The sequence below is a fragment of the Leiobunum rupestre genome, chromosome 10 (genome assembly GCF_980474605.1).
Source record: "Leiobunum rupestre chromosome 10, qqLeiRupe1.1.hap1, whole genome shotgun sequence".
In the NCBI taxonomy this organism is placed as follows: domain Eukaryota; kingdom Metazoa; phylum Arthropoda; class Arachnida; order Opiliones; family Sclerosomatidae; genus Leiobunum; species Leiobunum rupestre.
The window spans coordinates 19,639,949-19,663,061 of NC_143393.1; the positions used below are offsets into that span (position 1 = coordinate 19,639,949).

Sequence of the window (23,113 nt, forward strand, 5' to 3'; positions counted from 1 at the left end):
TGCAGACAGCTAATGAACTTGCACCTTTCTTTTACAAAATGTTTTAAATAATAATATTAGATAATTTAGATGAATCGATTAAAATTTAAACCGTCATTAGCAAAATAGAATCCCTTGTTATTTTCGGTAAGTAATTTTCCATTTTGTGTTGTCAAAAACATTTTCGGTTGCCATGGCAAAACTAATGCCCGTTGAAACTTTTCCTTTTAGGCATTTTCATGATTAATTAAGGCCTACTTAACCCCCGAGTTTGAACAAAATCGGTGTGTTACACCTCGGGTAGTTTCCTTGTAAGTGTTGGGAGCTGTTGGCTACGAAATTGTAACCAGACCACCTAAATTAAAGGCAATAAATGTCGCTCGATGACTCGGGTCTAAGGTGATGTCTTGGTATTAGACTAGCTGATTATTTTAACATAACTAAAATATATAGTTAAACACCTTACGCTAATGGATTAAAATAGAATCTGTTCCATTCGACCGAACCCAATCCCATTCAACCGAAAAGCCGCACTTTGGCGGATTTAGGATTCGGTCTCATGGGATTGTCCCATTCTACCGAAAAACCCGCACTTCTACGGGTTTAGGATTCGGTTTTATCCGTTTCAGCATCTGTCAGAACAGCATGCAGTGTTACCTAACCTAACCTCACCTCACCTCACCTAACCTAACCTAACCTAACCTAACAGACTTAAAAATATATTAAAACGATTCCATAAAAAATCAAAAGAAGTAGAAAGAAAAACTATTTTTTTGCGGTCGCTCAATAGTTGATTTTATAAAATGTCTTTACGCTTGCCCAACTTGTTGAAATGTTGCCCTGGAATAGTTCAGCCAATGCCTAAGAATGAGTTCATAAACTCTTTAGTGGGAGAGAAAACGGATCCACAGCCGAAGCGGGGAGGCAACATTTCAACAAGATAGCCAAGGTTATTTTATAAAAAGAACTATTGTGAATATTGCGTTGGTCGATTAGAAAAATACAAAACCCGCCTTTGGGCTAATTTCATCAAAAACATTAGCGGAATTCGGTCTAATGGGAATTCGGTCGAATGGGATTCGGTCTAATGGGAATTCGGTCGAATGGGATTCGGCGCAATGGGAAGATACTTTAAAATATAGGTAAAAATCCAGACATTATAAAACTAACTAAAATAAAAGTTTTCTAAAACAAATATAGGGCGAAAATACAGTTTTTACATAAGTAAACATCCCTATGGATTGTAAATTTTACATTTGACACCATCGGGCTGTACCATATTTAGCGCACGAAGATCGTCGAAGCTGCGAAGTTAGGTTTCAACTAGAGCTAAGGGAAACGAATAAATTAACCGCCAAAATTTCAATTAATCATAAAAAATTTGATTAACTGTTTATTTATGAATATTATTCGCGACTATTATACGATTTTATACGCAACCAATACGCTTTCAGCCGGATAATTTTCGGATACGGATATAAAAGAAATTAACGGAAAATTTTCTATCCGAACGCCGAGCCCTAGTTTCAACACCCTTGAAGAATACTTATTCAGAAGCTTCTGGTTACACTCGGAGTTTTAACCGTAAACAATAGCCTGGCAGTTTAATCCGTATCTATAAGCGGGTGATATCTATCAAAACACGTCAAGAAAAAATCCGTCGCGATTATCCAAACAAGCCCAACTATCTCCATTATAATGTCAAATGTCACAGTCTCCCTTACAATAATAAAAGAAAAACGCATTAATGCTAGGAAAGCATCTCTTCTTAGCTCCGTTCAGTTATAATTAGAAGACAAAACGGCGCAATTCTTAAAAGCGACGAGGCCGGTAAAACACTTTAGTTGCCAGAACGCGGTGTAAAAACGAACCATCGTCTAAGCCGGATTTCCATATCTTCTTTCATCCGCGCTATTTATAATGCCAATTGGAATCGGCGGGATCTCGCGACCTTAGATACACCGAAACTCGCCAATATCGTTTAACAACCTTTAAAGTTTCCAGGTACATTCGTCTTCGAGAGTGTGGCCCGTGGTACGGAAACCAACCTGGCCAATTTATTACGGCGGGCAGCTCACGTAGAAGCGACACTATGTCGTTCCCGCCTCCTTCGAGGCACTCAAAACGGGCGGACAAGGTACAGAGAGCAGTCAGTGTGTTCCTCGCGTCGCGCCCGCCGCCGACAAATACATTATCGAGCTCGCTCCGAGTCGCGCGCACGAGCGAGGTAGAGCCAAAAACAGTTTGATTTTAGCTCCGGAGAAATCGTGATCTCCGCGCGCCTCGGGACTCGATCTCTAGCTGCCTTCGGGACTCCTATATTCGAAATCGCGGTCGCCGGCGTGCCGTTTTTTATTCAGCCGTTCTTTGACGGTGTTTCCACCGGATCTAGCGCGAGAAATGTTTTGGATAACTTGTCAAAAGCAACTCTTTTCGACGTTATTTATCGAGCTACTGAGAGACCGCCAAATCTGAGAGTTGTTAAAAAAGAAACACCGAAGAATTTGTTCAAGAAAGCGTAAGTTTGAAGAAAAAAAAACGTTTTCCTTTCGCTTCTTCTAGTCGAGTGACGAGTTTGGTAAGTCGTTTACGGCGACTTACGGTTCCCAATAAGACTGCTAGCAGTACTGGGAACGTTTGTAAGTCGCGTCGTTCTCAAACGGGACGGCTCCCAAAAATAATGTATAAACTCGCTGGTTTTTTTCGGGTCTTCTTTTGTTATTTTATTTATTCCATTCGTTGATTTCTGGTTCTATTTCAGTCTTTTCTCCCGCGCTATTTAGTTAGCGACTCTCGCGGTAGAACCTAGTCAAACGGAACGGAATACGGTGTAGTCTGTTCTACGGAAGAGTCACTATATTTTGGCAAAGTAAACTCTCGGGAAGAAGAAATTTTATTTTCGTTCTCACTCTTAACTTTCTTAGTGAAAAATTTTATAACATATTCGTCAAAATCTTAAACGATCTTAAATTTAGATTAATTGGGTTAAAAATAGCTTATCCGGGATTGAAACAAAATGGAACGATAACGCGTTGAAAACTGTGGAATGCTTTTTTCGCGTCGATTTTGTTGGTCGGAGATAGTTTAAGCTTTGGGGATCTAGTCAGCGTGAAATGTCACTTTTACCGTCGATATTTACGGTATTTTTAATCATCTTTTGTCGTGCATCGAAAGCTATTTTACCGTAAGCTCTTGGTTAAAACGTTTTGAGTTTCCGGCTCGCACCTGTGCGTAGTTGTCAATATTATTAGGTAGCGGCCGGTCGTTGGCCTAACATAGTTATTTTAACCCTTTCCATGGGGAGGGGCAACAGGAGTTGGTCAGGCGAGATTGTTTTCTACATGACTGTTTATTTCCGCAAAAATATGGGTCGATTGTAAGGAGCTGCATTTTCAGAAGAAACGTTACCATTTCCGCCCATTCCCATTGAAAACAAAATCCATTTTCATCGAAATTCCGTTCAAATTATTGTTTTTCATTTCCTTTCCGTTTGACATACTTTTCTCATTACCACCTATTACCGAAAAAATAATTCCCGCCCGTTACCGATATTACCATTCCCGCCCGTTACCGAAATTATCATTCCCGCCCGTTACCGAAATTATCATTCCCGCCCGTTACCGATATTGCCATTTCCGTCCGTTACCGAAATTACCATTTCCGTCCGTTACCGATATTAAAATTTATACCCGTTACCGATATTAAAATTTCCGCTCATTACCGATATTACCAATTCCGCCCATTACCGAAGTTATCATTCCCGTCGATTACTGATATTAACAATTACACCCGTTAGCGATATTGCCATTTCCGCCCGTTACCGATATTAACATTTCCGTCCTTTACCGATATTAACATTTCCGCCCATTACCGATATTAACACATCCGTCCGTTACCGATATTAACATTTCCGTCCGTTACCGATATTACCATTTCCGCCCATTACCGAAATTATCATTCCCGTCGAATACCGATACTAACAATTCCACCCGTTACCGATATTAACATTTCTGTCTTTTACCGATATTAATATTTCCGCCCATTACCGATATTAACATTTCCGCCCATTACCGATATTAACATTTCCGCCCATTACCGATATTAAAATTTCCACCCATTACCGATATTAACATTTCCGCCCATTACCGATATTAACATTTCCGCCCATTACCGATATTAAAATTTCCACCCATTACCGATATTAACATTTCCGCCCATTACCGATATTAACATTTCCGCCCATTACCGATATTAACATTTCCACCCATTACCGATATTAACATTTCCGCCCATTACCGATATTAACATTTCCGTCCGTTACCGATATTAACATTTCCACCCATTACCGATATTAACATTTCCGCCCATTACCGATATTAACATTTCCGCCCATTACCGATATTAACATTTCCGCCCATTACCGATATTAACATTTCCACCCATTACCGATATTAACATTTCCGCCCATTACCGATATTAACATTTCCGCCCATTACCGATATTAACATTTCCGTCCGTTACCGATATTAACATTTCCGCCCATTACCGATATTAACATTTCCGCCCATTACCGATATTAACATTTCCGTCCGTTACCGATATTAACATTTCCGCCCATTACCGATATTAACATTTCCGCCCATTACCGATATTAACATTTCCGCCCATTACCGATATTAACATTTCCACCCGTTACCGATATTAACATTTCTACCCCTTACCGATATTAAAATATCCGCTCATTACCGATATTACCATTTCCGCCCATTATCGAAATTATCATTCCCATCGATTACCGATATTGCCATTTCCACCCGTTACCGAAATTACCATTTCCGCCCGTTGCCATTTCCGTCCATTACCGAAATTACCATTTCGGCCCATTACCGATATTGCCATTTTCGCCCATTACCGATATTAACATTTCCGTCCGTTACCGATATTGCCATTCCCGATTTAAAGCACTGCAACCAGATTTAATTTCCATTTCCTAATTAAAAATTACCTTTTCCATCCATTCCCTCAACCGAAAATAAGGTGAAAATCATATTCCAGCTCATTCCCGCGGTATTTCCACGGTTACCATGGTAAATGTTTCAAATTGGTCCCAATTCAAACGGAGTCGTAATTTTTGGAAATAATTATCTTTTTAGTATGTATTGAAATGGCTTCCACGGAATTGGTATCTGTTAGTTCGACAACCTTTTATTGCCTAATTCAATTTAACCGCAATTAACAGTTTTTTTTAAACTTCCTCTGTTGTAATCTACCTGTTAAAAATAGTGATGCACTAGGTCGTGATTAAGAGATATTTGGCTCGATTTTCCGTTGATTTTAAATGCGTTTCTTTATCTGATATTACATCACCGCGTTACTCAAGCTGCCAACATCAGCCGACAGTTCTGGCTAAGGCCAAACAATGCCTATTCGCGCGGTATGCAAAATTCCAAGGTAACCAGCCTTCTCTAACGCGGAAAGGCGACCCTAGAGATCATACATCAAACCAGATAGGCGATTTAAATTTCCTTTTTATTTTTTCGACGTTTATTTACAATGGAATACGGGTTTGCCAACTATTTATAAATGGTATGTAGTATTTTCTTAGCGTTTATACGTATTCTTTATATATATGTAAGGGTGGTTTTTAAACTGCTTTTAAACGTCAGTGATGGCAAGTTTGCCAACCTTCGACTTTTTAAGACGTCGCATCCAAGTTTCCCATTCAATTAAAAATCCTTGGATTTTTCCACCCCGATCTTTTGGTATCGTAAAAATTGGCTTTCAAGGCTCGAAATTATAGGTTTTTGGTCGTGTTATATTTTTACTTTAGTCGCCTTTTTTCCATCAACCAATCTTTATTTTTGTCATTTTTGTATCTTCGAAGATTTATCAATATTTTCCGCGGTGACAATAGGACTCATCCGTTACAACTTGACATATTTCGAAGACGCGTTGAAAGTGTTATATTGGCTACTGTCGCTTGACTAATCCGATGAAGGGATAAGGTAGGGTAAAGTCTGTTTCCGTTCCACCGCCTGATGATGACGAATTATACTGGCTTATTTACGGCCGATAGTAACCAAATGTTATAGGTTTTCTTTTATTGCTGTTAACAGCTAGCAATTTCTGTAAAAACCATTTTACATACTTTCTTTTTATGATAATGGGAATGATTTCGTGTACGGGGTGGTTTGTTCGGGAGGTCGAGTGGTCAAGGTTATCAGTCAGGGTGGTCTCGAAGGTGATAAAAGAAACTGGTCTCCGCGGGTAGCTTAAGCATTTCGTAATTATATATTACGGAATTTTGCAATTCACGGTTTGTATTTTTGTAGCTCCTTTATTTATATTAGAGAGATTAAGCTAGCGTAAAATAAACGAATAAGGATAACTTGTAGTTAGTTTAGTCTGCGCGCAATGAAGTTACGTCTACACGCCTATGGATTATCCCGACTCGTCTGACATAAGCTTATTCTCTCTTTTAAATTCTTAATCGTAATCAAAGGTTTTTATAAAATAAAAATATTTTTCAATTTAACGGACCACACCGGCGTTTCTCAAATTTGGCCCGAATTTGGCACGTGATAGCAGATACGACCAATCATATTCTGGTAACTAGTGAGTGAAACAGGTCAAATTGAAACGCCAGTGTGGCCTTTTAAAGTTCATAAATCAATTTAATGTACTAAATATATTTGAAAACAGCGGTTAGAAATGGGTCTAAACGAGTAACAATCTAATTTTACTTTAATTAAATTTAATTTTAATGCAATTTTACTTAATTACTGGCGACACCGGGGGGGGGGGGGGGTAGGGAGGCCAGTCTAAAGGGGCCCCCAAATCCTATGAAAGAGAGCCTAAAATAAATTGAAAGTCAGCTAAAAATTCTACAAACACCGAAATTTAAATATCGTGGATTAAACAACATATTTTGCTAGCCTTTGTTGAAAATTGTAGCCCTAATTATCATTAATTTAAACTAAATACAGAAAATTATGAATTAACTTAATACTAACAAATACTAAATAATTACTACGTCAGTTACAAATTATGGTTTACAAATTAAGTTTAAATTAATGATTCAAATTCAAATTCAAAAAGAAGTTTATTAAAAAGGACTTTAAATTTATACATTAGAGGGCCAAGTCATCAGGCGACTTATAGCCCTCTGTGATACATCATATAGTTTAAAATATTTAATTGATTATATAATTAGGGCTACAATTTTCAACATCCTAATTATCATTAATTTAAACTTAATTTGTAAACCATAATTTGTAACTGACGTACTAATTATTTAGTATTTGTTAGTATTAAGTTAATTCATAATTTGGGCTACAATTTTCAACAGCCTTAGACAAATGTAAAGGGCCGTAAAATTCTTCTAAGGGCCCCACAAAAAGATAAAAAATAGCTACCCCACGTACTTGGCTTACCTTACCATAACCCTCTGGGTTTATTTAAGCAATGGATTACTTAAATTACTAAAATTGAAAGTTGACCATACGCAATTTTTTTAGCTAGGTAATTTGAACTCGCGTGAATTTTCGCGATATCGTATGGGTAGTTTCTGATCTCATTTGGCTTAGCTTAATTCTACAATATCTCTATCCTTTATAAATAGATGCACAGTGAATAGATTGAAAAGGGAGTGGACCTGTGGGATCGAACCGTGCGGCTCCTCGGCCTCCGAAGTTCGGAACGCAGAGAATCACTTCCTAGTTCTAGGAGTAGTATACACAACACCCCTGCTACTCCTAGCTCTTATACATCCTTCCAGGAAACTGCGTTAAATTTACTCTAAAATTCTACAACAGTGTCACCGGATGATCGGATGCAAATTTGAATTTTAAGTGAGAGCGCTTGCAACCGTACAATCTTAAAATTCAGCGTGTTTAATATTTAAGCCGAGGCTTACGTTCCCTTCTATCGTACGACGGCTATCTGGAATCGTTAAAAATCAAAGCGTAGCTTTATCTCTAAGCGGAGTTTACCGTCTTGGCAACGTTCGTACGCGGTATCAGATGGCCTCGACTCGCGGAGACAATTTCCGACGTTGAAAGACTCGGCGCCTCAAAGTCTGATGACGCGGCTTCCTCTCTTTTTAGCGATACCTGAAGAGGTTTTAGCGAAAACACGGTTTGGTGCTCATTCCCGACGGTGCCTACGCGTTTCCGGGTGCTCCTGACGTCAGAGGTTAATGAAAATAACCCGTCTAACAAAGAATTGTTGTTCCTATAGTCGACGGTACACGCGTTGAGTTGGCATAGTGCTGCTATTGAGGGTGAGCGTTGTTGATGTGCCACAAGATCTAATTGAGACTCGTTACAGTCTATCAGGAACGATGTCGAGAATGTGACGAAATGTCCTCAGTTGTCAATTCGATGGGGTATATATATTTATATTTATATATACATCCTCAGATCAGAAGTCAGGAAGAGGGCTAACATTTTTTACAGAGTTACTAAATTGATATCGAATTGAGGACATTTATGACCATTTTGTTGAGTATTTTATTTTATTTTAATAAATACGTTTCGAAATTTCGCTTAATTTTCAGTTTTGCAAACAGAGTTTGGTTTGCGAAGAGTAAATTTATCCCTTGTCTCCAAATATCATTACTTGCGTCAATGGCGTATTTAAGGGGGTTTTGAAGATTCAACCTCCTCTCCCCCCCCCCGAAAAAGATCGAGGTTAAGTCTCAAGGGGGGGGGGGAGCAAAACTGATTGGTTTACAGGTCTAAAAACGGGATTTTACGTTACCTTAAGGGGGGATGCAAAAACTTATTGGTTTAAAGGTCTAAAAAGGGGATGTTCCATTACCTCAAGGGGGGTGCAAAAACTAATTGGTTTAAAGGTCTAAAAAGGGGATGTTCCATTACCTCAAGGGGGGTGCAAAAACTAATTGGTTTAAAGGTCTAAAAAGGGGATGTTCCATTACCTCAAGGGGGTGCCAACACTAATTGGTTTAAAGGTCTAAAAAGGGGATGTTCCATTACCTCAAAGGGGGTGCCAACACTAATTGGTTTAAAGGTCTAAAAAGGGGATGTTCCATTACCTCAAGGGGCTGCCAACACTAATTGGTTTATAGCTCTAAAAAGGGGATGTTACATTACCTCAAGGGGGTGCCAAAACTAATTGGTTTATAGGTCTAAAAGGGGATGCACAAGGTTAACCGCACCCGAAATAAAATTATGGATACACATTTCTTTATCGAAGAATGACTTATTAAATTAACGTTAAACAAGTTAAATTATTTATCAAAATAACTTTTCGGCATAATTTAATTTTTATTCAAGAACAAACTTGAATACACTTATTAAATTAAACAACTTTCTTTGCCCTTTTTAAAGAAATAGACCTAACATAATTGGGTTGAAGAGCTTGAAGCTTTGTATCGTGAGCTTAATAAGAATACAGAAACCAGCCACCACGGCGGCTGTGTACTCCCAATTAGCTTTCACCAAAAGTCTCTCCTTATAAACTTAACTTTCGACAGTCCGTTGTCGCCTGTGTCCTTAATATTCGGCTATTGGGGCCAGCTCCATTCGCTACAATGGCTGCTAGTGGCCTCCTATTCTTTTTACTTATATCCTAAACTCTTTATCCAAAAGTAGTCCGTTCATATCCTTAGTTTTAGCTACGATAAACGATTTTTTCTGCCATTTCTTTTATAAGGAGAAGGAAGCGATAGGTTGAATCCGTTAAAAGCGGCTGTCAGGATCTGAAAGCGCTCGTTCTCGTCTTCCTGTTCGCTATAGTCGTGTTCAAGCTCGAATGAAAGTACTAGTAGTATCGAGTTATCCGGAGCTTAAATATAAGCTAACTTTCACTTCGACTATACGTTAGACTCTCTCTATTCACGCTGATTTGAACTTTCGCGATGCAGCGCGGCCTTCACGTGAGCTCCATCAACTTCCTAGAGCTATACGTCGCGCCAATTACTAGGAGGAATAGCGGGTAAGCACTCGAAACGAAGTTGCAACCACCCTGTAAATATAGTCCGTTCAGCATTAGCTCTTTTTCATAACGTATCGTTGAACCGGGAACACTAATTGCGAGTGACAACTTAGGAACTCATTATCAAAGTATAACGATAAACGCGATGTCTGCTAAATATTGAACATTCACACATACTTATAACATAAAATTGCATTGTGAACTCCGAACGTAAAATTGCATTGTGAACTTACGGAACCCGTAATAATAATGTACTAGGATTTAGTTAAATTAAGAATATATTTGTTTATATTTGGGATAATCCATCCGAGGGCATGATGGTCGTACATTAACTCGTCACGGGAAGGGGGGAAGGAAAAACGTCACCGCCGGAAGACTCAGTTTTAGGGAACCAATCAGATACCGGGTTGATTTGATTGGGAGCAACGCTATGAAATGCCTCAACGTTTAATCAATCTCCATAAGCATAAATAAATATATTAGTAATTAAAGGGGAACGGTCAAGCTTTAACCAGTTAGATAGCCCTATAGCCCGTTAAAAACTAAAATTTATGGCGAAAACCGCATGAAATAATATTTTAATAAAATAAAGAAATTTCAGGAAATTGAAAAGCGCGCGTCCGCTGCGATACCTGGGGGGCAATTCTGTAAAAAATTGAATGGGAATTCGATCTCAATACCCTATACCATGTCGAGATCGACTTCAACAATTTGCATTGATTTATGCTTATTCGAAATCTTTACCGAATACCATTCGTCGAGATCTCGAAGTTCGAAATCTAGTTTTCGATCGAAAATTGGATTTCGAATATTTACAGAATAGGCCCCCTGGAGAGATAGAAAAACAACATAAAAGCGCGCGCTGCTGAAGACGCGGAAAATTTGTTTTGCACGCGCGGCGATTTTAAAAGTTAGGATAGTTCGCAAATCGCTCACTAAGGTGCTGCTGGCGCTGGCGATACACCTTAAGATGGCGCCGAAAATTCAAACCAATACTTGGCGTTATTTTGCGTTTCAACTTTTTAGGCCAAAAACTATTTTTTCAAGACAAAATAAGGTACGTGTAAGTATATTGAACGTCTTGTTGATCTTTTGATATGCAAATAAGGCGATATTTGGAAAAGCTTGGCCGTTCCCCTTTAAATCTACGAAACTTCAATATCGAGCTAGTATTGTAAAGCCCGCATTTGCATCCGCAAATGTAGGCTTTGTCCCTAACAGCTTTTCCCTTTACTTCTGATAGTTCTCTCGTTGTTTTGGGCCAACGCTGCTATGGGAGGTAGAGATGACTCATTCTCGCTCGCGTCGTCCACCTTCGGAATTCTCCGAAAGTGGCGACCTCTGACCCGAAGGGTTAAGAGCGGGGTAAAGTTACCGGTGACGCTTACTATTGCACCACAGTGAGTCCGCAAATATTTCTTGGCGGGCGTTCTTCTCCAGCCAATTAGGTTGGAGACCGGTAGCGTCATCCGAGGGGCCCGCTATATAAGGGACGTCGGGACACTGGACTCACCCTCTTGGGTTACGGAGTGCGACCTAACCAGCCAAATCTTGTATATTCTCTCTTCTAGAGCAATTGACTTAACTGCCTTGCCTTGTAAACTTTGGTTAAATTGGTAATTATAAATATATTATAATTAATAAAGAGTATTTTACAATTTGATTATCGTACATGGTTTAAACATAAGCCGACAATTTCCAGGCTTCACAGTATGTATCGTATAGATTGATAAAGATTTAATGTGACATTTAAAAGCTGACGCGAAAATATACTACACTTTGATCTTAGCCAAATGATGTAGAAGGCTATTATCAATTTTCAATAAAATTGCTCTATACGAAGTCACATACTTTGTACAAAACAAAATATTTAGAAGCATCAAACTAAGCATAATGTATTATTTAATTTTTTCAAAAAGTACATAACATAATTCCACCACAGTGGAGCAAGGTATATGGTGGGGTGGCTGAGTGGTTAGCACTTTCGCCTCATCGCAAGAGGAGCTGGGTTCGTTCCCAGCTTGTGGCACTGGGTAAAAACTCGGAACTACTCCTTCCGAGTTGAGTTTTCAAGTTATCTCCCCACTGGTTTAAGGGGTTTCCCCTTCCATAAAAACTTGTAGTGGTTAACGGTAATAGTTAGTGTAGGGTGCTGCTGTTTAGCGTGGCACGAAGGGCTTGCCACCACCTTCCTACGCATTGTAACCCGGCCTCCTGTTTAAAGGCATTATAAGTCGCTAGTTGACTTCAATTGACTTGGGCCTAAGGTGGTGTCTTGGATATTAGCCTAGCCTAGCCTAAATCGAGGAGATAAATTGATGATTTCCAAAATTTATTGTGATTAGTTTTTCGTTTTTTCGTAATTGTGATATGATTTTTAATGATTTTTCACAATTATTATTGGATTTCTAATGATCTTCCACTGTTATTTGACTTGCAGCGATTTCCTATGTTAATTTCGTGAGATTCCGTGAGATTTGTACACTTGGAGTCTTTAGTGCAGAAATAGACCATTAGGTTTGATGGCCTGCCAAATCTAATTCCTGACTGTTTTATTAAATAATAATAATAATAATAATAATAATAATAATCAGCTAGGCTAATACCCAAGGCACCAAGTCATCAAGCGACTTTTAGGCTTTAAAAGTGCAACAATCTTTTGGTTGCCTTAGTGAGAATTATCTCGAGCGACCAACTTACTAGGCATTGTTGACATTTTAAAATAAATAAACGATTTTAACTAAGGTAATAAGAACTTAAATTTAAAGACAGGATTTCTAATTTAAGGATTAAACATTAATTTTAATATCAAAACAGAACTTCACTAATAAAATGGTAAATGACAAAATAAACAAATCCTAGAACCCTAACCAATTAATACTTTTAAACTAGCTAACTTATAATCTAACCCCCAGGAATATTCCTTTCGTTAATTTACTTTAAATGGCCAATATTGATTTAGTTAATTTTAATTTAATGGGTTAACCCTTGATCGCGTCGCTAATACAAACTAGATAATTACGTTTAATAATTCCTTATGGAATGCTTACTACTACAGAGCTCCTTATGGAGATGTATAAAATTTAAATTAACAATATGTTAATTAACGTAACCTCCTAACTGAGTGGTATCACTCGTTGAGGTACTAATTGTAGCGCGCTTAAATTGCTATGCGGGTTACCGCCACAATAAAGTTCTACTCATCGTTTTAGTTCGGTGGCTCCAGCCTCAGAGTTTGCGGAGTCCACTGTTGTTCAAGACCTCGTTGATGGCTTGGTTTCGATGCGGCGACGGCTTACGCTGAAGATGGTGCACATTTCTCGCTTTAACGTCGCGAACTCGACTTGACAAATTATTTGTAAAAAGTACCGCACACGGACATTGTTGATTAGATGGCTTTACGGGCCGAGGACTTCAGAGTCGAACTCTTTACTCGTTGAGCGGTGATCTCGTTCTCCTTCCTCATCAGTTCTTTTTTTAGTCGCCCTCCAAAGTTCGGAATAGTGGCCGACTGAATATTGACGCCAGTGACGTCAAACGATATTTCGTTGGAAACGGAAATATTTCCACTCTCAACAATATATTCACAAAGCGGGGTAAACCCCTTCTAAAAACCCTAACCGCGACAATACCGCGGTGCTAAGATGTTTAACCATGACAGGAAATCGCCTAGGTTGGAAGCTCGGAGGATATTGATGGGACCCCCCATGGTCCTTGCCCCAAACCTCTCTCTCTTCGAAAATAGGCTTAATATATATTTACAAATGTTAAATTTAAATGCATTTATTATTATTATTGTAATTAATTGGATAGACCATAAAAGGTCGTTACACTCCCCCGCGACAAGTTCCGAAAGACCCGAGAGGAAGCTAAAACTAAATACTTGAGATTAATGAGAGATAAAAAAAAAATTTACTATTTACAGATTTATTTACAATGTAGGCATATTAATTTTGATTAAAAGAAGATGCTGTACGCGAACGTAACACCATCGGATGTTCACTATGGTTAACCGGTTCTGGAGCCTTTGGCTTTGCCTTCTCCGTAACTTGGCTATGGACATCATGTTCTCGACTATGGAACAACTTAAGTTGGTCAATGGAAAACGTGCCCTTTAAGACTTGATCAGAATTGCATTCTTTGAGCCTATAGGTAACCTTAGAGAGTTTCTCAGCAATTATATAAGGACCATCCCACTTCTTAGCTAGTTTAGCCGAAATTCTATTGGCTGCGGACGACTGAATATGTGTTTTCTTTAAAACTAGTTGGCCTACTTCAAATTCAATATCCTGACGTTTTTGGTTATAGTAATGTGCCTGTTTGTCTTGCGCAGCTTTTAAATTTGCTTGGGCTATGCCAAGTCTTGATTGGAAGCGCTTGACTAAGTCCTGAGCGTCTTCCTTCGTAAGCTTAACGTCTATATTGTTAAGAGCATCTGGGCCTGGACATGGCTCTCCGGGTTCCCTAAGTTCCCTCCCTAGAGTTAGCAACGCGGGAGAACAACCTGTCGAATCGTGTAGACCCGAACGCATGGCCATCGCGAATTTTTGCAAATGGACATCCCACACATCGTGAAATTCCTCTACGAAACACGCTATCATGAATGATAGGTTCCAATTAATCCGTTCTGCCTGATTAGGCTGCGGATGGTAAAAAGACGTAAACTTTTGTTTAACCCCCATAGCCGCTAGGGTAGCATTCATGACATTGGAAACAAACTGAACCCCGTTATCGCTGGTTACAGATTTTGGGAGACCATATCTAGTAAAAACCTCTTCCACCAGTTTCTCAACAATTAGCTTAGTGGTAGGGTGCCTGAGGGGAAATACCTCGACCCACTTGGTCATGTAGTCGACTATGACTAAAATATAAGTGTGGCCTTTGCGGCTTCTAGGAAAGGGTCCCTTTAAATCGATGCCTATGACGTCCCAAGGGGAAACTATCTTACTGGATTGCATTAATCCTAATGGTTTGGTATTTGGATTTTTATGGGCTTGACACACCTTGCAGGAACTTACATAACGGAGGACGTCTCGAGTTACACCCTCCCAAGTATAAGCCTTACGCACTCGAGCGAGAGTTTTACCCCCACCCTGGTGACCGCTGCTTGGAATATCGTGAACCGCTGCTAAGACCGTATTAGTTAAAGACGGGGGAACTAAAATTCGAAAATCAGAACCGGAACTATGTCTGGCTTCTATGAGCTTATGCACTATGGCATCCTGAATTTCACACAAGGGAGCGACCCTCTTTACCCACCGACTAGAAACACGATCACTCGGTAACGAACCAGATTCTAAAAAACTTTTAATTAATTTAATTTTGGGGTCATTAGACTGATGGGCGATTATGACCTCCCTATCTAACTCAATAAGTCCATCGCTAGCTCTTGGCGTATCGAGGCTTTCAGCTAAAGTCACACACCCATCAGAATCTGCCAGCAGAGACTGATTAGCGCTTGGAATGCGGGACAACGCGTCAGCTACGACATTACTTTTGCCTTTGATGTACTTGATTGGGAAATTAAAAGCTTGAAGTTTTTCAATCCACCTCGCAAATTTACCAGTGGGATCTTTAGTTCTTAACAGCCATTGCAGGGACGAATGATCTGTCCAAACGTCGTATTCCGCTCCTTCTACATAAGGGCGAAATTTTTCTAAGGCCCAAACTATACCTAAACATTCGCGCTCTGTGGCGGAATAATTTTGCTCAGCTGGGTTAAGCGACCTACTAGCGTAGTGAATAACGTGCATCGGGCCTGACTCATTGTCTTTATTTTTCTGCATAAGAACGCAGCCAAGGCCAATTGCCGAGGCGTCGCACTGAATGACGTAAGGGAAGCTAGGGTCTGGCGCGCTCATTATCGGTGCCGAGACCAGAGCGCTCTTTAATTTGTCGAACGCCGCTTGCTGGTCGGGTCCCCATCTAAATTTGGCATCCTTCTTTAAAAGCGAATTTAAGGGATGAGCTATGTCGGAGAAAGATTTTACGAAACGGCGGTAGTAACCGGCCATACCTAGAAAACGACGCAATTGACGAACGGTTTTTGGCGCGGGATAACTAGAAATGCAGGTTATTTTCGACGGATCGACGGCGATACCGTCTCGCGTAATTAAATGACCTAGAATAATAACTTCTTCCTGACAAAATTTAGTTTTCGAAGCCTTAACCGTGAGGCCTGCTTCGGATAACGTCTGCAATACGTTTTCTAAAGTCGCCATATGTTCGTCAAATGTGTCGGATATAATTATCAGGTCATCTAGGTAAGCTAAAACCCCTGCATCTTTTAAATGGTTAAATAGCAAATTCATCATTCGCTGGAATGTACCGGGGGCGTTGGTTAAGCCAAACATTAGGACGGTAGGGTGAAATAAACCCCGATGCGTAACGAACGCGGCTTTGTCGCGACTACTTGGATCCAACGGCACCTGCCAGTAGCCGGCGCGAAGGTCCATAATAGTAATATATTTGGGCTTGTTAATTCTATCAAAAATGTCGTCAATTCGGGCCATGGGAAACTTATCCTTACGCGTATGCTTATTTACTTTCCTATAGTCGATACATAGGCGTTTACCACCGTCCTTTTTCGAAACTAATATAGTAGGTGAACTCCAAGGACTGTTACACGGTTCTATAAGCCCTAATTCTAACATTTCGTCGATAAGTTTATCCATGTCGGCCTGCTTCGCGGGTGAGTAGCGGTAAGGCGGTTGCGCGATAGGGGCGGTATCTCCCGTATCGATATGATGGGTTGCGGAATTGGTTTTACCCGGTACCAACGAAAACACGTGTTCGAATGGTTTAATTACTTCGCGAAGCCTAGACTTAAGTGTCGGATCGAGGTTGGCAGAGCCTAAAGCCGCATCCAACCCCTCCCTATCTACGTCATAAATTAAACAAGCTGTGGGACCATTATTTAGAATTTCGTCAAAAGTATATCGTACTCGCGGATTTTCTCCCCAAAACCAAGTATTATCCGCGAAATCTACGCAAATTTTAAATAAACAAACGAAATCTACGCCCAAAATACAGGGATGCGGTAAATCGGGCATAAAAAAGGAATCGTGAGTGACAGTTTTTCCCGGAAGCGTAAAAGGAACGGAGACTCCCCCCTGAGTGCCTTTTAAGGAGCTATCGGCTATTGTTAAGTTTTTATCAATATTTTTAAAGTTACAGCCCTCAGATAATAAGCGCTCTTTGAAATTGGGGTTAAAAAGTGTATAGGACGAACCTGGATCTAATAATGCTAAACATTCGAAATTACCAATTTTAATTTTAATGAATTTTAAATTTAAATTATTTCTATCCCCTGACTGCGCGACGGAAACTGTACCACTCTCCCCTATTGCGTCTACTATGGACGGCTTTACTTCTTTGCGGGAGGCCTCGGAACCCCCCCTATCCCGTTTCCCGAAGATTTTTGGGAATTTTGAGGATGCTTCGTAGGTGCTAAGCTACATCTATCTTGGAAATGGCCTGTTTTGTTGCACAACTTGCAAACAAGTTTAGGGCATTCTGGACGCTTATGTCCCGCTTCGTTACAATGGTGGCAAACGATAGGCGTACCATCACCATTGCTTTTCACCGGTAGAATTTGGGTTCTGTTGGAGTTATTCGAATTATTAACTCTAGAATTATTTAAATGGGAATTAGAAGTAGTAGGCCTATTATGGGACGAAAACCCATTACGCCCATTAGTGTAGGAATTAGTATTAGCGTGACTAGCGTTCCTACTACCTTTTAAAGCTATTTCAGTACGGGTAGCGTCTGACACTAAATCTCGAAGAGTCACATACGTGTTACGGGCCAAATAGGGTTTTAAATTAGGAAGCAAATTATTGTAAATTATGCTTAATTGAGTGTGAACCTCGAGAGGCCTAAGTAACCCAGAAAATAAGTCTTGCATTTTCTCTACGTACGAACTTACTGACTGCCCTGGATTTTGTCGATAATTCATAATCTGTTCTAGGGACATGTTATCATTGTTTTGAGAAGAAAACTCGTCCATTAAATAATGCTCAAATTGTAACCAGGTGGTAATATTTGTCTGTTTAAGCCACCACTCGAGAGCGGGACCAGTAAACATAGCGGGGGGCCAGTGGGCGAGAAACACGTCTTCGGGCATTCCCCGGCTAAGCAGTAACTGCTTGGCCTTGATTAAAAAATCTTTGGGTCCCCCCTCGGAAAATCGTCCCGAATAGGTAGGGAGTGCCATTGTAGGCAGCCAATTTTTATTGACAGGTGGCGCCACGTGCGTAGCTTGTCCCAACCCTAGAGCCCCGGTTTGGACATTAGTTCCTAAACCCAACATGTGATTAGCGGACGAGCCGGGAAAATTAAAAATTGGCGTAAAAGGCTGAGACTGCGCGGACAGTTGCGAACTTATAGAAGTTACAGGGGTGGTTTGCGGTAACGCGGAATTCATTATCGGGATACCAGATAATTGGGCTGTTGTAAACAATCCCGTTGGTTGAGAAACCGGCGGAGTGGCCGTAACGCTAGTGAAGGGGATTTGATTTGAGCTACCCCCCGCGGCTTGGGCTTCACGCAATATTTTTACTTCGGATCTCAATTGTCTAAGCTCCGAGAATAACGTAGCTATATCTTGTCTCGTAAGTAATGGGGCATCCTCGTCGCTATCCCCCTCTACGTTCTCGGAACCCCTTGCACTATCCTGATTCTTAGGCATTGTTCTATTCTGTAAACGAATTAATCTAGATTGATTCTGATAGTCTTTTAGGCACGTCTCGCAAGACTGAAATTTACCCAAATCGGGCGCGCAATTAGGGTGTACGCCGTTCATACGACATAAAACAAAATAAGTAAAAAGGAAACCAAACGCTCCAAAAACAGAAAGAAAAAAAAAAAATCTTTTAGAAGTTTAAAATTATAACCTATCGTGAAATATGAATGATTCTATAGGCAGGTGTGCGAAGAGAAAAAAAAAAATATCTTCAAAGCTAATACAATAGACCCCTTGACGGAATGCGAGAGAGAGAGAGGAACGAGCTTTTTGGACACGCACCCCCCCTGGACCGGACGGACCCCCAGTAATGCAACAATCTTTTGGTTGCCTTAGTGAGAATTATCTCGAGCGACCAACTTACTAGGCATTGTTGACATTTTAAAATAAATAAACGATTTTAACTAAGGTAATAAGAAATTAAATTTAAAGACAGGATTTCTAATTTAAGGATTAAACATTAATTTTAATATCAAAACAGAACTTCACTAATAAAATGGTAAATGACAAAATAAACAAATCCTAGAACCCTAACCAATTAATACTTTTAAACTAGCTAACTTATAATCTAACCCCCAGGAATATTCCTTTCGTTAATTTACTTTAAATGGCCAATATTGATTTAGTTAATTTTAATTTAATGGGTTAACCCTTGATCGCGTCGCTAATACAAACTAGATAATTACGTTTAATAATTCCTTATGGAATGCTTACTACTACAGAGCTCCTTATGGAGATGTATAAAATTTAAATTAACAATATGTTAATTAACGTAACCTCCTAACTGAGTGGTATCACTCGTTGAGGTACTAATTGTAGCGCGCTTAAATTGCTATGCGGGTTACCGCCACAATAAAGTTCTACTCATCGTTTTAGTTCGGTGGCTCCAGCCTCAGAGTTTGCGGAGTCCACTGTTGTTCAAGACCTCGTTGATGGCTTGGTTTCGATGCGGCGACGGCTTACGCTGAAGATGGTGCACATTTCTCGCTTTAACGTCGCGAACTCGACTTGACAAATTATTTGTAAAAAGTACCGCACACGGACATTGTTGATTAGATGGCTTTACGGGCCGAGGACTTCAGAGTCGAACTCTTTACTCGTTGAGCGGTGATCTCGTTCTCCTTCCTCATCAGTTCTTTTTTTAGTCGCCCTCCAAAGTTCGGAATAGTGGCCGACTGAATATTGACGCCAGTGACGTCAAACGATATTTCGTTGGAAACGGAAATATTTCCACTCTCAACAATATATTCACAAAGCGGGGTAAACCCCTTCTAAAAACCCTAACCGCGACAATACCGCGGTGCTAAGATGTTTAACCATGACAGGAAATCGCCTAGGTTGGAAGCTCGGAGGATATTGATGGGACCCCCCATGGTCCTTGCCCCAAACCTCTCTCTCTTCGAAAATAGGCTTAATATATATTTACAAATGTTAAATTTAAATGCATTTATTATTATTATTGTAATTAATTGGATAGACCATAAAAGGTCGTTACAAAAGTCGCTTATGCCTAAGGTAGTGTCTATCTGATTATCAATATTGATGTATTGCTAAAATTTCCACAATTTTTGGAGAAAACTAGGGTTAGTAACCGCGTCAGGAAACAACGCACAAAGTCACAAACACACAAAAAAGCACTTGCTCTTTCGCTAAATAAAGAAAAATTCTTTCTTTTGTAAAAAAAAAAAAACCTGAAAATTGTAATTTCGAACTAATATCGGCTTGAAATATTAACGAAATTGAAATTTTAATTCATTAATTCAGTCAGCTTATATTTCATAGTTACGTCCTCAACGTCAAAACTATGTCGCCTGGTTTTTTTCCAAGTTTTATCTCGAATTTGATCCATTAGGGAAAGTAGGTTAGCTCCAAAATGACAAGACAAATCGGATATTGGAAACCATGCAACTTCCATTCTTATAGCTCTCATATTTCTCTGCTATATTTTATTTAGAACGTTAAATCTAACGTAGGAGTGGTTGGGATGTTTCATTATTTATAGCTCTTCTCCGTATAGTATCCGTAAACAATGTCTTACAACATTATCCGGAATTCTTACTCGTATTTTTGAGGTAATACGTGGCTTCGACTTCAACGCGTTGTCTCGTACTTTATACATTTTACGATCACAGTTTTTTCTTCTTCCGAGTGCGTTTATACTTTGGTCTTTATGTTCTTACTTTTTTCTATCGGACACGCTATGGACTGTACGGTCATTTGTTTTAACGTTCCCCCGCCCCTTATTTAAGGGCACTCGAACGTAGAGGTGGTCATCGTCGAGCTGGTAATCGTCTTAAAGGGTCAAGGTTGAAATGTATAATTAAATAGTCCAATTATCTTTTATGGTTGGTTGATTTATATATTTATTTGGCGTCGCCTTCGTGGGAAGTTCATTGAATTAATCATTTTAAAAGTCGCTTGGTGGTGCCTTGGGTGTTAGCCTATCTGATTATTATTATTATTATTATTATTAAAATAGGACAACTTTAATATCAGACAGAAATAACATTTTCCAAGTATTTTTATGTCCTTAATAATTGACGGGACTTATTTTGCTGCAAGTAACTGTTCATTGTGTTGCAAACAAGATATCACAGACAGTGTGTCAGAATTTATAGCCCGGTGTACCTAGATATCACAGACAATAGAGTACGTACCATCCCCTTGATGTCTTAAGTATATCAGGTGTATTTTCAATTTTGAACACTTATAAAGTGCTCTTTTTCGAACACACTGTCCATGAAAATCCATTTTTCAATCAACTTGTCCTTTAACATAATTAGCATTAACAACCTTTACAACAAAGGAAAAATAATTACCACGCTTTCTCAATCACTCTTATCATTAAGAGTAATTTTTCTAGTGCCCTCTCCTTTAAAATACCTTCCATTCCGTGTTTCCGTGCACTATATAAGAAAAACTTCGAAGTTTTCAGAAACTCTGGCCAAACATAGGCTATGGTACAATTAATGCACTAAATATACTCGCTTCTTTAATAATAATAATAATAAATTTATTAGTTTCGTAACGGGTTTACAAATATGTATAACACCAGAGGGCCAAGTCGGTTAGTCGACTTTTAGCCGGTTTATATAAAAAAAGAACAATACAATGTATAGACAGCCAAAAATAACTTATATAGTAATTAAAACGCAAAATTAAATTAAATAGTTTAAGAACAAACAAATATTACATATTATTGAGAAGGATCGAAAACTGCCGTGCTAATTTTTTAAATTTGTGTAGACCAATATTATCAGGTGGGTTAAGTTGATTAAATATACGCGGACCATTACCAAATATTGATTTAAGTTTTAGAGTAGTACGTTCGTAGGCAACTTCAACAATATAAACACTTCGAGAAAAATATTTTGAGATTTTACTTATGATGGGCGTACAGAAAACCAAATGACAATAAACAAAAGTATAGTACAATTGCCTGAGAACTGTTTTTTTTTTAATGTGTCGGTTTCCATATACTATATTGAGGAACCTCTAAGCCCTAACACCAAAGGATTACATTAATTCAGAGATTAATTCACTATTTCAAATGATATGTTAATAATAAAACGTGAGGGTTCGTATTGAAAAGTGGTTTGGAGAAATATCGTACGTGCAATTGCATTTACTTTAAAATATGTCTAAACACGCCAACTCTCTTTCGTGATAAGTGTATTTCGTCCAAACTCGTGCTTTCTAATATCCGTTTTATATTTAAGCGTGAAGTGAACTAGCCCTACAGTTATTTTTATAATATAAATATGATAAACATTACCAAGAATGTATTCAAGGAAATGCGGAAAATGTTCGCTTCGTGATGCCCTCAAGAAAAACCACACCCCTTAGCCTTTCCGCGTGCATTCTTTCCCGCTTTATGCTGGTAAGGGGGAAGACAGTCCAGTACGATCGCGGGCTCTGTCTGACTCTCTCTCCTTGTAGGCGGAAAGTATTTCGCGGGAATCACGAAAACAGACTATAGCTAGGAGCAACAAACACAAGGAGAACGCAGCTAGCCTTTAAACACGCTAACGCAGTGTTGTGTACAAATTTCCTTGGACGAGCCTTTACGCTGCACGTTTTACGGAAAGGGGGAAGACAATTTCCGAATTTTCCCCTTCCAACGGCAGCAGGCGCTAAAGCGTCTAACCAATGAAAACTGTACGCGAGAAAATGCACGACTTTTGACGGGTTGCGTTCTCCTTGTGTAGGGTGCTGTGTTTGTTGCTCCTAGCTCTATAGTTGCTGTTTCATATTCCCTGTTTATACATTATTGACACTAGCAATTCATCTCGAATTGAGATTTCACCTCCCTCCAAGAAACGCGGAATATGGTCGGCAGTAGATTTATTGACATGGAAGTCTCTTTGCTACAGTTTATATATATTCAGTAGCTGATTCCCGTTTCTGGTGTATAAAAAAACTCCTAAATCACGG

The 23,113-nt window shown here is 39.4% G+C and overlaps 1 protein-coding gene across 4 annotated transcripts in view; it reads left to right on the forward strand.

The window, feature by feature from the left end:
- The first annotated feature begins 2,127 nt into the window (after positions 1 to 2,127).
- Positions 2,128 to 23,113, forward strand: part of LOC149924969 (Na(+)/H(+) exchanger beta-like) — a 39,857-nt gene continuing 18,871 nt past the window's right edge. Inside the window, exon 1 of one of the 4 annotated variants that reach the window (XM_090161433.1) lies at positions 2,128 to 2,497. Coding sequence is in view for 2 of the 4 variants with exons in the window: in XM_090161431.1 (XP_090017557.1) it covers positions 5,563 to 5,565 (3 nt within the window). In the remaining 2 variants the exon portion in view is untranslated. Of the gene's footprint in view, positions 2,498 to 5,549; positions 5,566 to 5,967; positions 5,985 to 23,113 lie in introns of those variants that run through there. The other 3 variants (XM_090161431.1, XM_090161432.1, XM_090161434.1) reach the window with 3 other exon arrangements.